Source organism: Rhinolophus hipposideros (assembly GCF_964194185.1).
Source record: "Rhinolophus hipposideros genome assembly, chromosome: 9".
Lineage (NCBI taxonomy): Eukaryota > Metazoa > Chordata > Mammalia > Chiroptera > Rhinolophidae > Rhinolophus > Rhinolophus hipposideros.
The window spans coordinates 24,246,798-24,264,084 of NC_138055.1; the positions used below are offsets into that span (position 1 = coordinate 24,246,798).

General features: G+C 43.5%; 1 protein-coding gene across 1 annotated transcript; it reads right to left on the minus strand.

Moving 5' to 3' along the window:
* Window positions 1-1,819: 1,819 nt before the first annotated feature.
* On the minus strand, window positions 1,820-12,406 carry C1RL (complement C1r subcomponent like; the record flags this gene model as incomplete). Its single annotated transcript, XM_081058092.1, is given in 7 exon segments — window positions 1,820-3,747; window positions 5,128-5,202; window positions 5,345-5,470; window positions 6,553-6,742; window positions 11,572-11,800; window positions 12,325-12,376; window positions 12,379-12,406. Coding segments are annotated over 7 exon segments (1,473 nt in total). The 3' UTR covers window positions 1,820-2,974.
* Between the last annotated feature and the right edge of the window lie 4,881 nt (window positions 12,407-17,287).

Sequence of the window (17,287 nt, forward strand, 5' to 3'; positions counted from 1 at the left end):
GATCCATGACATGACCCATGACCTGACCCATGGCCTTGTCAGGTCAAGAAAGTCAAAAGATAGTGGAGAAGGATAAGGACCAGATTAGGATACAAGAAAGAAGGGACACCTGTCTAGCAGATTGCACATTAGTATCCTGACTACAGTGTGTGTGTGTGTGTGTGTGTGTGTGTGTGTGTGTGTGTGTGTGTTTATGGCAGGGAAAGGATTGCACAGGTAACAGGCAACGAGGAGGTGGTCCAAGAAAGTAAGTCTTAGCTGAAGTTCTCCCATCTGTCATTCTGAGTTCTGTCCTGGTATCATGCAACATGACTGGAAAGTGACAATCTGAATCTTATTAGCTCAGTCCCAGCCCGACCTCCACTCTGCCCAACCACTCAAAATAACCTTTATTTATACCTTTGTCTTACACTAAGAATAGAAAGAAGAAACAGCCATATAAATATTGTTCAGACACTTGTTTTAAAAACAGTATTGGAGACATTGTCTGTGATATTGTTCAATATACATACCTAACAGAGGGGAACCTACCATTACTTTAAGGGAGAAACTTTTCCCCCCAGAATCAAATCCTAAGAGGAGTGAACAATGTGACAGACAATGTCTCCAATACTGGATATATATATATATATATATATATATATATATATATATATACACACATACATATATATATATATATATATATATATATATATATATATATATATACACACATACACACAAGGTCAGACAACTAAATTTGCGACCTTGTTGCCATGATGCTGCTAAACTTTTTTTGATATCAGAGGGATTATTCCTTATGAATTTGTACCAACTGGACAAACAGTTAACCAGGTTTACTATTTGGAAGTGCTAAAAGGCTGTGTGAAAAAGACAAAAATGACTTGAACTTTTCGCCAACAATTCATGGCTCTTGCATCATTACAATGCACAAGCTCACATGTGAGGTTTTTACAACTCCTTCTGTGAGGGAGTTTTTAGCCAGTAAACTAATAACTGTATTGGAACACCCTCCCTATTCACCTGATCTGGCCCCCAATGACTTCTTTTTTTACCCAAAGATAAAGGAAATATTGAAAGGAAGACATTTTGATGACATTCAGGACATCAAGGGTAATACGACGACAGCTTTTATGTCCATTCCAGATAAAGAGTTCCAAAATTGCTTTGCGTTGGACTAGGTGCTGGCATCGGTGCATAGCTTCCCAAGGGGAGTACTTCGAAGGTGACCATAGTGATATTCAGCAATGAGGTATGTAGCACTTTTTCTAGGGTGAGTTCAAGAACTTAATTATCCGACCTCATGTGTGTGTGTGTTTATTTTGTGTGTGTGTGTGTGTGTGTGTGTGTGTGTATGGTGTCAAAAAATGTATACACATTTTAAGAAAGGAAAACTATTAAAATTGTAGTACTCAATATGTACTGATAACAAAACATGAATACAAGTCACGTTTACAAGCCCAATTACAAGAGGGGCTCAAAGTGGTTACTATCAGCATTCAGATATGGTGAACTGCTGCTTGAGCAACATTGACCAAATTGTCCACTTGTGCACAATTTTTTTGGCACCTCAGGATATATATATATATATATATATATATATATATATGGATATATATATATATATATCCATATATATATCTAGATATATAAATAGGTATATATTTTTTTGCCTTGGCAGGGAGAAATTCATATCATCTTTTCAATAAAAATAAAAAAAATAAAATTAATACATGTTCATTAAACACAATTTAGGAAATAGAGAGGAATAGGGGAAAACAAAACAGCCAGAATTATACCACTTAAAACAACCTCTGATGAATATTTTAGAATATTTTTAATAGTCTTCTGTACTATGTATATGTTTAAAAAATAGAAGTAACCACATTTACATACACCTTTGAATCCTGTTATTTTTTCAAAGATAAATTTAACCTTTAACCATACAACTAACTTGAATTTCAATACTAGCAAAACTAGTCTCTTCTCTGTCTTATAGTATTCATTTTCTAGTTCTAGCTGAACAACTGCATTTTATTTGTGCTTTTTACTATAAATCACCCCAGGTCCTTACTAAAAATTAAAGAGTTGGTCTTCTCAGGTGGAGCACAGCGCAGCGTGTCTATCAGCACTGGGGGTGTCTGCAGATACTTCCAGCCCTGGGATGGGCTCAGGAGATGGGGGATCTGTAGGAGACGGGGCCCAGGAAAGTGTGAGCCAGGTGTCCTCATCCTCACCAAAGGGAGCAAGGATCTGGAAGGATGTGGGAATTGGGAAGCGGAAGTGGGCGATACAGCAGGGCGATACACCTGAGAAGTATCAAGGTGCACTGGAAAGCACATAGCCTTTGCAGTTCCTCATCAGTTGTGAGATTAGGCAAGTCACTTTAAGTCCCTGAGCTTCAGTTTCCTCATTTAAAAACGTGGATTATAATGCATCCTTTGCAAACTTGGTGTGAAGAGTCAATGAAATAACGTATGTGAAGCGCCTGGTATACAAAAGATGTAACACAAAAATCAAGCTATGACTGTAATTGCAGCTAGACGTTGTGGTAGGCTGTGAAGCCAATAGTTTGAATATTTGAAGATCAACTAAAGGGGCTTTGGAATGTTTCAGAAATGAAATGCAATTAAGACCACTTGCCCCATATACCACTTGAACAGGGGGATGAGAGGGTGGCTGTCTCCCAGGAGAGACAGAAGAAGCTGTGTCAGCGGGAGATGAAGTTCAAAGCGAAACTTGCTGAGATGTACAGGGCTTCCCCCAACATTGCTCAAACTCAAGGGAAGGTAAAGGGTGAGGAGGAGGAGGTTGGGGAATGCTCCTCCCATCTGGGGGTGGGGTCAGCTTAGAGCAGAGGAGGAGTTCTCTCCAGCCCAACAACCCTCCTCACAGGGCTGAGTCCTCATTCTCAACCCTCTCCCCTCTGGGGCCTCCACAGTGCTGGTGTCACTGCTCAGCACCCGCAGGGTCAGTCCTTCCCATCCATCACTCCCTTGATCCAGTCCACGTAGTTGAACACTTTGGTGTAGAAACCGTACCCTTTGCCACACCCGATGCCCCAGGATACGATGCCCGCGGCCACCCAGTGATGGGCACCATCATCCCATACCACATAGACGCCACCACTGTCCCCCTGGCAGACACTCTGATGCCATGTCTTATTCCCAACACAGAACATGTTGTCAGAAAACACGTCAGTCCTCTGTTTCTCTTGAAGCCAGGCCTCGCAGGCCTCCCTTGGGGCGACGGGCAGCCTTGAGTATTTCAACTCAGTAGTTAACCAGCCCATCTCCATGCCAAACCCACTGACATAGCCCATCAGTCCGCTGCGGTAGAGAGTCTCATTGTCAGGCAGACAGATGGGGAGGAGGTTGGGGCCGAGATGGACACTGTGCTGGAGCTCCAGGAGGGCAATGTCCCCGTCGAAGTTGCGGGACTCGTTCTGATGGTAGTCGGCGTGCACAACCACACGGCGCACAGGGTGGTTTCCCAGTTTTATTATCTCATCTATGTTTGTGTGGCCTAGGAACACATCCACACTTGGGTTCTTCCCAAGAAAGATGCTGTCCTTGGGATAGATGGTGTGGGCGGCAGTGAGAATCCATCTGTCACCTAGCAAGGCACCTCCCGCACGGCCGTGAATATTGGTGAAGGCTTGCCAGGGGAAGTTGCCCAACTTAGCTTTGGAAGAACCTTGAGCCTCCTGGTTCGGGGTGATGGGGGTGACTGGCCGTCCACAGACTAAGGAAAGGCAAGCGTGAGAAATCAGCAGGCATCAAGACACGTTTATTAAAGACCTACTTCTGTGAAATGCTCTCCCTCCTACCTCGGCCATTCTAAGCCACTTTTTTAGACTCTTAGTGGGACCACCCCTATCCAAAATCATGCAGCAAGCAGAATTTGCCTTCAGTGCCTCTTGCCTCTGTTTTCTGTGTCATTTCTTCATTTTTAACATCTCCCATTATAAAATGCCCTCCAACTCACTCCAAAGCCTACGTCGGGCTGCCGCTAGAGCATTCTGTGGATCAGGAATAAAGCCTGAGAAATTTATTCAGATTGGGTTAAAGGCAATGTTTTCACTAAAAAAAGGGGGGGTGTTTAAAAATGGCAGACTTGAACCCTCATAGGCTGCTGATGGGAATTTAAAATGGTGCAACCATTGTGGAAAACAGTTTGGCAATTTCTCAAAAATTTAAACATATGATATGACCCAGTGATTCCACTCCCAAGAGAACTCAAAATGTGTTCAAACAGAAACTTGTACACAAATGTTCACAGCAGCATTATCCATAAAAGGCAAAAAATGGAAACAACAAAAATGTCCATCAATGGATGAATAAATAAACAAAATGTGGTATATCCAGAATTCATAGCTGAATAGAATTCAGCTATGAAATGAATTAAGTACTGATACGTGTTACAGTGGATGAACCTTGAAGACATCCTAAATGAAAGAAGCCAGACACAAAAAGCCACATATTGGTAATGAAATGTCCAGAACAGGCAAATCCATAGCGACAGAAAGCACATTAGTGATTGCCAGGGGATGGGGGAGGGGGGAGAGTTGAAGGTACTGGGTTTCTTTTTGGGGTAATGGAAACGTTCTGAAATTAGTGGTAATGGTTGCACAGAATTGTGAATACATTAAAAATTACTGAAGTGTACTCATAAAATGGTGAACTTCATGTTATGTGAATTTTATCTCAGTGAAAACATTTTTTAAAATTGGTGGACTTTCTGGCTCTGTGGCATCTAGGTAGGGAGATATTTTAGGGCCAGAGAGCCTGTCTGTGTATCCTTAAGGCATACCATACCAAGAGAGAATTTTCTCTTATTTCAACTCTGCTCCTTTTCTTCCTTCACTTTCCCATCTGATTAACTTTCTTCATGCTTTTGCTTTCTCAGTTATCCTTTGATCCTGGAAGAATAAGGAACAAGCTTCCTGCAGCTCCTTTTCTGGGCTTCTTTGTTCCCCTCCTCTGCCTCTCTCCTGCCTTTATCTCCCCGTTTCTATTCTGAGGCTTTCCTTTACCCCCTGTGTCCTGCTCCACAGGACCCATGTACAGCTGAGGCTTGTTGGGGAAGTGGCCATAGTCACAGCACTGACAGGTCACTACTCACCAGGCGCACAGTGAGGAACCTCTTTCCTGTCCTGTGTCTCTTTCCAGAGGCCCTGGGCTGTGCAGGTGAGAGTGTCTGAGGAGTGAAATGAGGGGAGGCAAAGAAATAGGCTCAGAATTGGGAGATGGGGTTAAAAGAGTAGGAGCCCAAAGGGCCGCAGGTCTCTTGGTAAGAGTAAGGTAGGTAGAAGGTGGTTCTCCAGCACGTGGGGACTCACCTGCTGGCATTGCCTGATAATAGGGCTCTTGGCAGTGGTTCTGGATCTTGTAGGGGTTGTCTCCAGGTGTGTGTGTGGTCTCAGAGCCCCCACTAACCTGGCTGATGGGTTGACTATGGTTCATACCTATAGGAAAAGAGTGGTCACTTGGACCTAGAACAGAATTGCAAACTGGCAACCCTGGCACTGATTCTGTCCCATGGCCATATCTAGTTTGACCTACACAGTCTTTTTTAAAAAAATTTGAATTATTTTCCACTAATCAGATTGTCAATGCTAAAACAGTTTGAAAATAATAGTGATAAGGAGGGTATGGGGAAACAGGTATTTTCGTAGATTGGTGGGAGTGTAAATTAGCAAAACCTCTTCGGAGGGAGATTTAGCAATGTCAAATTAAATCTGTAAAAGTTTTTTTCACCTGGCATTTCCATTTCTAAGAATTTACCCTTATATGCATGCTCCAAGATATATATACAAGGATATACATAACAGTACCATTTGAAGCAGCAAAATATCAATCAGTCCAGGATTGATTAAATATGTACATTATGATGTATCAATCAAAGGAATATTATATGGTCATTAAAAAGAATTAGGCAGTGCCAAACATATGTATATATGTTTAAGATCTATCATTGAGTGAAAAATGCCAAGGTTAAAACATTGTAAATATTATGCAACACAACATACACACACACACACACACACACACACACACTCACACACATACAATTTATATTTGAATGGCATAGAATGTCTTTGGAAGGATACACAGGAAATGGAGAACAGGATTGTTTCTGGACAAAGTAGCCAGGAACTAAGGGCCAGAGATCAGAGGAAGACGTACTTTTTACCATATATTTTTTGGGAAATTTTTATCATGTGCATGTATTATCTTTCAAAAATTCTGAGTAACCATTTGAAAATCTAGAATTTTACTTAAAATCTTGATATTTGGTTTCTCTTGAAAAATGAGATGATCTGCTAGCACTGGGCCAGCAAATTGGCATGGAAACAACTGCTGGAGCTGGGCAATGGTTGCCCTTTAACCGGGCTGCTCACCAGCAGGGGCCAGGAGGGGCAGGGATGGGGTAGGCCCAGGTGTCTGAGCCTCCAGCCTCAGCAGTCACTCAAGCTTCTGCTTGTCGCTTCAAGATACTGGGGCCCTGGCTATGGGCAAAGGGTGCACCCCCAGGATGGATACTTACTCACGGCTTGGTAGAGGGCCAGGAAGCCCTTGTGTAGGTGGGTGGTCCTGTCCTCAGAGGAGGCGGCTGCACAGAAGGTCAGCTGCAAATTGCTCCCTGAGGACACAAATTCCCTTTGACCTGGGGGTCTGCCCAGAGGGGAGCCCTGCTGGCCACAAAACCGTTGTGGAGCCATCCCATTGGCTGTGATCTGAAAGGAGAGGGGAAGGGGCAAGCAGGTGTAGGATGAATCTGCATCACAGATGGCCACAGGGTCATGTCATGGGCATGGACTCCAGCCCCTCTAGTAGGTCTGGGGCTAAGAAATCGTATCCTGTAGAGCGTTGCTCAAGTAGCTTCCCGTTCCATTGTTGACTCCCAAGTTTCTTCCAGATGTGGCCAAATACCTAGCTTATTTCTTTAGCCTACTATAATTATCTCATAAAGCCCACCATATTTACCTTTTTTCAAGAAGCTCCTTGTAAATAGTCAATAACATCATAATAACTAGATACTTACTAGACTTATTGTGATGATCACTTTGTAAGGTCTAAAAATGTTGAATCAATATATTGTATACCTGAAACTAATATAATACTATATGTCAATTGTAATTAAAAATAAAGTAATAAAAAAGAAGTTTCTTGGGAATCCCAGGGTTCCCCCCAATAGTCCACTGGATTGTAAGTTCTGAGAAGGCAGGAAATACATCTATTTTGCTGACCACTGAGCTCCTGATGTTCAACATGGTGCCTATAGCACAACAGCTTTGAATCAATGAAAATACAGACATAAGTCCCTTCCATCCGTCTTCCTCCACCCCCATCACCTTTCACTTCTTTGAGTAACTTCCTGTGGGTCAACATCTGTGAAGCAATGACCCTTTGCAAAGACGGAACCCCTGGTATTCAGGGCCTTTCCTGTTCTCCTCCTTTTGGAATGTCCCTCCTCTTTCCCCATGAACTGTAAATGAAGCCCCTACAAGGTGTGGGAATCTAAGGACACAAATGTACACAGTCTCAATACGCTGGCTATTGTTACTTAAGTTATATGTTCTTTAGGAGGTTGTTTCTGTTTCAAGCTCGTTCTGACTGTCTCACCCTGCTCAAATTCCTTCCTGTGGGTTCCTGGACCTAAGGAATGACATCTGGGAAAGAATTCCCCTGGCCCACAATTCATGCTTAATCTCTATTCTGGGTACACAGCTCCCTGCTCAGCTCATTTTATTTCTGATTTTCATATTAATCCCCATCCTGGGTTCTTGCTAGCTCTTCATTCCCTCATTTTCTCTAAGTCTCAAATTCCCTTAAAACTCCATCCAGCCCATCTCACGGTGATCACATTAACTGAGTAAAAGCTGGCATGAAGAAAATTTCTCAATCACCCCAAATGCCTTGCTTGAGCACGTCCCAATATGTTCTTTTCCTCAGAACATCAACAAATGTAAGCCCCACATTTAAGAGGCCTACCTCTTGAGATGGAAGCATTTTGCTCTCAGAAACTGTCCTTTACTGAACTATGTGGTTGTCAAACCGTCCAGTTTTCTTTTTACCCGTTCTCATGAATTTTTGGCTAAATAGAATCATTTAGGAGACTAACTAGCAAAGTAGAATGAACACATGACCGAGTATCCTAACGCCTCTGTTAAATTCCTGACGTTGCTCCTAATTCCCTGTGTGACATGAGAAGTTGCTTAATCGGCCCGGATCTTAGTTTCCTCTCTTGTAAAATGCTCTGTGAGGCCTCTTGCAGTCAGGATATCACGTCCTATGGCAGCATGAAGGACAGTTTGTGCATAGAAGAACAGGGGTAAAGATGATGCTAAATTTCTGCGCATTCAAAATTCATTCTGTTGTGTGTCCTACACATGGCAAGCTTGGATTTTGTTCATTTTTCTCATTTGTTTCTTCAACAGTTATTACGTTCTATTTGTAAGACACTATGCTAGGTGCTGGTGACAGACACGAACAAGACATGCTTCTGCTACTGAGCAGCCCACAGTCTGGCTGAGGATACTGACAAGTAAAACATAAACTAGACTACAGCGTGTTGCATTCTGCATTCAGGTGTGTGTGTGTGTGTGTGTGTGTGTGTGTGTGTGTGTGTGTCTGTGACTTGCTCTGGCTGCAGAGAGGAAGAAAGAATCCTATTCCTGAGCCTGAACTTCCTCAATGACAAGGGAAGAGTCAGGCTGGGATTAAAATTGTCAATGACTAAGAACAGGGCTCACGTTAGGTGGTCAACAGACACAGGCTGAATTGAATAAAGTATAGTCTTGACTTCTGGTTATACCTGAAGCAATGAATACATGCATTTATCTCCTCTCCCGCCTCAAATCCCACTAATACGACAGCAAAGGGATAAAATGGTACACACTATCAAGGACAAATCAGGGAGAGAAGATGACAGTAGATGAGAGATGTCAACAGCATTTTGGAAGGTGGAATGGAGATGGACAAGGGGGAACCTGAGTCTGCAAAGGTGGAAGCCAACATAAAGCTAGCAGGTTCTTATCACAGAATCCTGGAAACTTTCAGAAATTGGGGTAACCAGGAACCTCTGAGGATGGGGATGACAGAAAGCCTATGTGGGGAGACCTCAGCATCATGGGTCTCTTTGCCCACAATGTGCATCCCGGTAACTCTCTTGGACTCAACATGGCAGGAGAACTGAGCATGAACCAGTGACACTGGACTTGGGACCCTCTGGCACATTTGACAGAGGAGGTGAAGGCCAGAACTAAAAACGGAGGGATTAGGTGAAAATCTACATATCAAACAGTGAGATACTTTATTCCGGTGCGGTGCGTTTACCAGGATGTTGGCAACTCTGAGCAGGAGACCCAGAGGATTCCTCTTTGAGGTTGGCTGTCCCCCAAAATATACTCCTGCATGCTGACATTTGGGGTGGGGGACGCCCGACAGCACATCTGGGGCACCTTGTTGATAACCCTATTTTCAAACCTGTCCTTTCACAAATTTAAGCTATCCACACAGAGCGTCCAATACCATTCTGGTACTTCACTCTTAAATATGAATGGACAGCCAAGAACTATCAGACACTGTAAGAGAGTCTCTAACATGAAAAGCAGACACCAAAACAAACGAAGAGTAAAAAGGAACTTGGATGAAGTAAATATAGGGAACAGAAGAAACATTAAAAATAATCCCATTAGAGGGAAAAGAGTAGCTATACTCTATGAAACAAGAACAATATTCTATAAAAAGACACATTTAGAAAATAAGAATGAGACTTTAGACATTAAAAAAATATATTAACAGAAAACATATTAAAGTTGGTAGTTAAAATGAGGAAATCTCCCAGAAAGTGGAACTAAAAGACAAAGAGATGAAAAACACAACAGAATGAGTAACACAACTAGAGAATCAGTCCAGAACACACAACAGCTAAATTATCGGAGTTCCAGAAAGCGAAAATAGAGTAGACATCTCAAAATTATTTTAAAAAATAGTAGAAAAACATTCCCAGAAATGAAGGCCTAGATTAAAAGAACCCTGTGTAATGAGTAAAAAACGACACATTTCAAGGCACATCATGATAAAAATTCAGAATACTGGTAATAAGGAAAATATTCCAGAAGCTCTAGAGAGAAAAAGCTAGGGGTCAGGAATCATAATGTTGTCAGATTTAACAACTAGAGCTAGAAATCAACGTCATCAAAATTCTGGGAGAAAATGACGTGCAACCTACAATGCAACCTAGATAAACCAGCCATTAACTGTGAGGGTAGAACCAAGACACTTAGGGTTATCTGAGATCCTCTAAAATTTACTCCCACCACCCTTTCTGGAAGAGAAACTGCTCCTTCCTCCAAAATGAGGGAGTAAACCAGGAAAGAGAATGATGGGATTCAGTTCCAACACAGGACAAGTAAAGGAAATCCCCAGAATGGGGGAGAAGGGAATTCCTAGGAAGTGTGGAGGCTTAGAAAGCACCGAATTCAGATTGAAGAAATAAATCATCAAGAGACCTTCAGGTGGGATGTCACCAATAAAAAGGAGGACTCACAGATTGAGATTTGTACTTGAATATGTCTAGAGATTTGCTCTCTTGGTTAAGAGTTTGGGAAGATTAATTACAGAGAGAACTAAGCAAACCAAAGATCAGAACAAAAACAAACACAAAACTCCAAAGAACTCCATGTAATTATTGACTCCTGGGAAATCCAAAAGTTGGAGAAGAAAGAAACTATAATTATTGTACACCAGGTGCTCAGATGTGACTATTTTGAAGTCATAATAATGTACATAATGACTATAGATTTAATTCAAAATCATAGTATAAGGAAACTGGGAAGATGGGGGAGGGGAAACGTTGGTGATGTAGGTCTAAGAGAGATAAAGCTAGTCTTTATCTTTTATAGTTGGGAGTTAATAGATAATATGTAAAATAATCCAGAATAAACATGTTATTGATACATATGAAAATAAAATGTACATGAATTGTAAATAATTGCCCCAGGAGAGTAGGGTGAGGGTGAGGAGTAGGCTGCAGAGTGCTGTTTTTTAATATAAGCCTTAAATACTCTGATTTTTTAAAAAAGCTGTATGCATGTATTATTTTCATACAAATAAAACTTAAATCAAAAGTGTCCTTATTCTGAATAATGCCCTTGTCATAAGAAGTTTTGTGATAGCTCCTGTAAAGTAAACTTGAATAGTCACTGAATCTTGTTATTATTATACATGCCCAGTTTCCTGCCCTGACAGAGCAGGCACTCAGCAAATGTTTGATAATGTATTTTTTAATGACTGATGTATAAGTCCTTGTTCTTTATGTTAGGGTTTGGCAGTATTTGTGTGTCCCTTTGGGGCCAATATGGTAGCATGGACAGGGACAGGGCCATTGGTGGAGGCACTGGGACAGACCTTCTCCTCCCTGGTAAGCTGGCCTGTTCCCCTGACTTGGGCTTCTCATCCATTCTCTGAGATTCAGGGCTTGGCCACCTCCCACTGCCTCTGGGCTGCAGGCCTGGAGACTCCCTCCCCGAGTCCCTCCAGGACCCCCACCCCAGCTCACTGTGACAGAGTCCCGCTCACAGTCCTGGGATGGCTCCAGGTCGAAGTCCTGGAAGATGAGCTTCACAGCAAAGCCCTCTGGAGCCTCAATGACAGTGGTGGTCTCTTGGCCTTTGAGGTACGGTTCTGGATACCGGGGTGATGTCAGCTGCTGGGGTAGCTGCTGGGCCAAGAGCACAGAGCCCTGCGTGGGGCAAGCCTGAAGGACTCCCCAGAGAAGCAACCACCACCTGTGAGTGGGTGAGGGCAAGATAAGGACACACAGCTGTGGCCTGAGTCCTGTAGGGTCTTGAGGAGTGGGGGCAGGAAATGCTAAAGGATTGAGAGGCTTGGCAAAGGCATTAGAAGCCTGGCACCTCTGTTTGCTCCTTCACTGACCTTTCCCACCCCAGTTCCTTCAGCCTCATAGTCAGCCTGAGCTTCATGGTGAGTTTTCCGCCATTGTTTGTCTCCCTGGAGGGTCTCATCCAAAGAAGGGGGGCTGCTATCTGCTTCAGCAAATCCCAACCCCATCCTGGGATCTGAGGGAGCAATGGTGGTACAAATGAGGGGCAGTTAAATGAGGAGCATTGAGCCTGACCACCTGCAGGAAAGGCTGTTAGAGGCTACGCAAATTCCAGTTCCTCTCTGCTTAAGTGTGTGTGTGTGTGTGTGTGTGTGTGTGTGTGTGTGTGTGTACATATGCCCCTGGGTCCCACCTTCCCTTCTTCCCACCCTTTTCCTCTCCTCCACGCCTCTCCAAGGGCACACTCACATCTTGCCTGGGCAGCTTGAGGAAAGGGGGCTTTCCAAGAGATAGTTCCCCGCTCTGAGACCAGGGATCTGGAACTGGACATCTGGGACCTTGGAGAGGACTTGGCTGAGGCCGAGGAACAGTAGGTGGGGCTGGTGAAGGCCCTGTGGGGGAGGAGGGAGCAGTTACTGGAAATGAGTTAAGTAACTCTCTTATGTTCCCTTTTTCTAATTATATGGGTTGAGCGCCACCTGCTGTCTAATTCGGGGATAGACCACCTACCATAACTAAAGAGGAAAAACATCTTCCAATACCAGTCTGGCCCTCAGAGAGCAGGGGTGGGAGGGCACTGATTCTTGACTCTTTTGTAGTATTTACAAAATAGCAAATAATAGGATGGGTCCTTGTGAGTTATGGCTGCCACCTTTAATTGGCCATGCCTCACCCTCCCTGACCTTTCCACTCATTTATGTTACCAGCCTATCTCTTGTAGAAATTGAAGTTTGTGACCCATGAACTTGAGTTTCTCTTACCCCTCTCCCTCTTCATCAAGCATGGCTGGGGCCCTCACTTAGGGATTTTTTGAATCCTGCCCACAACCCCTGGAAGCTGCTCATCCAGGGGTGTCAGGTTGGTACAGGGTTGGGGTCAGGCCCTGACTCAAGCTTCTTTAGGTAGATACCATGGCTGGGGCAGAAGCCACCTTTCTTGAACCCCCAGGAGAGACACACCCATGGCTTGGTAGGGGACCAGGAAGTGGAGGCCTCTGCTCCCCAGAACACAAACTCCATCTGACCAGGAGGCTGCTCAGTGGGGAGCGCTGCTGCCCATAGAACCAGCTCAGAGCTGGCAGGTGTGGGGTAAATCTACACCACTGGTGGTCACAGGGTCACGTCCTGGGTGTGGACTCCAGCCCCGTCTAGAAGTTCTGCACAACTCTGGGGCTCAGAGCCATAACTCATGGTACTTTGTCAGATAGTTTTACTTACCCTTTCTCTCCCCATTCTATGGTCCACAAAGTCTGTCATATGCTGAGAATGGCTCCTTAACCCTCCAGTGCTCTTGGTCCACAATTCTTTCAAGAGACTCTCTGGGAACCCTTAAGGGCACTCCCAAATAATCCACTAGGCCAGCTCGTAGGCTCCATTAAGGCAGGGACTATGGCTACTGGGTTCACCACCACTGATGGCTAATGTGGCACCTAACCCATATATAGGATCATGAAATTCGTGTGGTTGAATCTTGAATATATGGGTAGAAAGTCTCTTAGCTGGCTTCTTCCCTTCTTCTCCTCTATGCTAACCCTCTGATCCTCCTTCATCCAGCCCCACTGTCACTTTGCTAAGTACTTTTCTGCTACCATTCTTTGAGACCTGACTTTTTCCTTTCTCCCTTCTTCTGCACAATACTCCCCGTCCCCATCTTCAACCTCACATAGGGGAATAAAACACATATGGTTGTAACACAGATATCTGATAACAGAGTAAAAAAAATCTAAAGATACAAAATACACTTAAAAATGGCATACTTCTGTAATATTTTGTAATCCTGTAATAGCAATAAGCAGCTAATCCAGGCTCTCTGTGCCTCATCCCAAATGACCAGGCTCCTTCCCAAGCACCATTTCTCAGGGCTGCTCTCCATCTTAGAGCTTCCTCCTTCCATCTTTAGCCCAAGGGTGAGCTTGGGGGGCAATCCCTCTCACCCTCATTCCATGAAATAATCTCTACTCAGGGTGCACACATGCTGCTCAGGTCCCTAGTAGTACGTTCTCCTCCTTCACATTACTCTGCCTTTGTTTGTCCCTCACCTTCGTCATTTTCCTCCCTTTCTCTAGGCCTTTGTGTCCTTGCTTTTATCTTCCTCCTTGATCCAACCTTTAGCCCAGACAGCTTCCACTTCTCTGAGTGTCTTATTTCTCCATCTTCTTGGGGAGCCTCTGACTTGAGAAGGCAGCTTCATATTGGACTTGGGAATTTTTATTGTCTCCCAAGTAACAGGGGCCCAATGGAGGTGAGGACCTCAAATATCATTGTCAGAACCTTTGTTTTCCTTATGATCACCCCAGGAAAGGGGCTCTATAGGCCAAGACAAATTCCAAATCCTCTCAAATTAACTGAATTCAGGGTTTTACTGCTTCCCTCTTTTTGCTTTCCTTTTTCGTTTTTTAAAAAAAGTTTTCTTCAATTGTAGTTGACATACAATATTATATTAGTTTCAGGAGTACAACATAGTGATTAGACCTTTATATATATTTGTATACCTTACAACGTGATCACCCAATAAAGTCTAGTACCCATCTGACACCAGACGTAGTGATTACAATATTATTGACTATATTCATTATGATGTACTTTACATCCCCCTAACTATTTTTATAACTGGCAATTTATACTTTTTAACTTTTTTCACCTTTTTGCCCATCCCTTCAATCCCTCTCCCAGCTTTTGGCAACCATCAATTTGTTTTCTGTACCATCTTTCTTGGAGATGTTGTGGAGAAAAGGAAAAAGGCCTTAAAAGAAAACTCAGGGCAGGTAGGGTGACAACTGTTCTGATTTGCATGAGACTGAGGGCTTTCCTGGGATGTGAGGCTCTCTGTATTAAAACCTAGAAAGTTCTAGGTGAACCAAGACAGTTGGTCCCCCGAAAATGCCAGGGGTTAAAGTGCCAGGGGGTGGTCTGGTATGAAGAGGGCAAGGAGCCAAGAGGGTGAAGAGGCAGTGACCATACCAGCAGCTGATACCTGGAACAGTACAGGGCCTGGATGTGGGCTCTGCTTTGGGAAATCTAACACTTTGATATGAGGAACTGTCCTGGCCCCGCGTCTGTGGTGTAGCTGCAATGAGTGTTAGGGTCAGAGGAGAAGGCCTCCAGGGACTTGGGACTGGAGAAAGAGCGTGATGGTTTGTGTACAGCCAATGAGGGGCAGGCGCTGGGCAGCTGTGCCCCTGTCCTGCTTTCAGGAGCACCTCCACCGCACTGGGATCTTCTCCCGGTTGGCAGGAAAACAGAAGTGGCTGTTGTTTTGCAGTTTGTAGCCTGGGCAGGTAAAGCAGAAGTAGCTATCATAGCAATTATGGCAGAGATGCAGGCACTTCAGGGCTGGAAATGCATGGCATGGCACACTGTCTCTGGGAGTGGGGAGAGGGAAGAATGAGTTGATGACTTGGGCTATGGGAGGGGAGCAGGTCTGAGGGACAGCTAGCACTCTTTTCTTAATTTTATCTTCACAAGAGGCTTTTGCTCAGCTTGATCTGTCTGGGGGCACAGGTAGATGCTGGGATAGGTTTTGAGGGGTATAGCATTGAGCCTGCACCACCTCCCTGAGCTCCAACCTCTCCAAGTGAGCTGTTCTGTCAATGTGTGATGACTGGATCATAACTAGGTTATAAGCTATTGAGTGTTTCAGGTATTTCTACCCTTGTTCCCCTGAGCAATGAGTGCATGGGGCAGACTCCAGGCAGCATAGCTAACACTAAAAGAAGCCAAACTAAATTTGAGCTATTGTTCATTTCAAGACAGTTTGCAGTTTGAGGTAAGCCAAGTTAACTGCCTACTTGAAAAAAAACAAAAACAGGCAATACTCTTTGAAGAAATATCACTGAATCCATCGTCTTTCTAATGTATCAATCATTACATCCAGGATACAATCCAGAATTACTCTGAATATAAAGAAATGGGAAAACACAAACCATGCTCAAGAGAAAAGACAACAGAGCCCATCCCCCAAGATGACACAGATGTTGGATTCAGTACCCAAGGATTTTAGCACAAAGATGCAAAGAAAAAAATGCTCATATTAAAGAAAACAGATGGGAACATAAGCAGAGAAATAGAAACTTAAAAAAAAGAACCAAAAATAAATTCTAGAACTGAAAGCTGTAATATATGAAATTAAAAAAAAAATCACTGGAGGGGCTTAATAAAAGAATGGAGATGGCAGAGGAAATAGTCCATGATCTTGAAGATAGATACATAAAAATTATCCAATCTGAAATACAGAGGAAATTTTTTTAAAAAATGAGCAGAAACTCAGGGACCTGTGGGACAATATAAAAAACTCTAATATACGTGTTTTCAGAGTCCCAGAAAGAAAGGAGAGAATGAGGCAAAAAAAAAAATATTCAAAGAAATAATGGCTGGTAGTTTCCCAGCTTTTGAGAAAGGCATCTATCTTCAGGTTCAAGAAACTTAGTAAACTCAAAATAGAATTGAAAATAAACAAAATAGCACACCGAGGCACACCATAGTCACACTGCTAAAAACCAAAGATAAAAAGAAAATGTTGAAAGCATCCAGAGAAAAAGAACAAACTACAAACACAGAATAACATTTTCAATATCACTGCTTTGTCCTCAAAAATAATAGACATCAGAAGGCAATGGAACAACATCGTTAAAACCCTGAAAGAAAAGAAAAGTTGTCAACTCAGAGTTGCTTTTCCAGTGAAAATATTCTTCAAGAATGAGCATGAAATAAAACCATCTTCAGATAAAAAGAAAACTTAGATAATTTGTAGTCAGCAGACCTGCACTATGAGAGATGCTAAAGTTCTTGAGGCTGAGGGAAAGGAATCCAGATGGAACAACAGAACCAAGGATGGATAAAGAGAAATGGTCAATTTGAAGGTAAATGTAAAATATATTACATCTTGGGGCCGGCCCGGTGGCTCAGGCGGTTAGAGCTCCTTGCTCCTAACTCCGAAGGCTACCAGTTTGATTCCCACATGGGCCAGTGGGCTTTGAACCACAAGGTTGCCAGTTCAATTCCTCGAGTCCCGCAAGGGGTGGTGGGCAGCGCCCCCTGCAACTAAGATTGAACATGGTACCTTGAGCTGAGCTGCCACTGAGCTCCTAGATGGCTCAGTTGGTTGGAGTGCATCCTCTCAACCATAAGGTTGCTGGTTTGATTCCCGCAAGGGACGGTGGGCTGAGCACCCTGCAACTAGCAACAGCAACTGGACCTGGAGCTGAGCTGCGCCC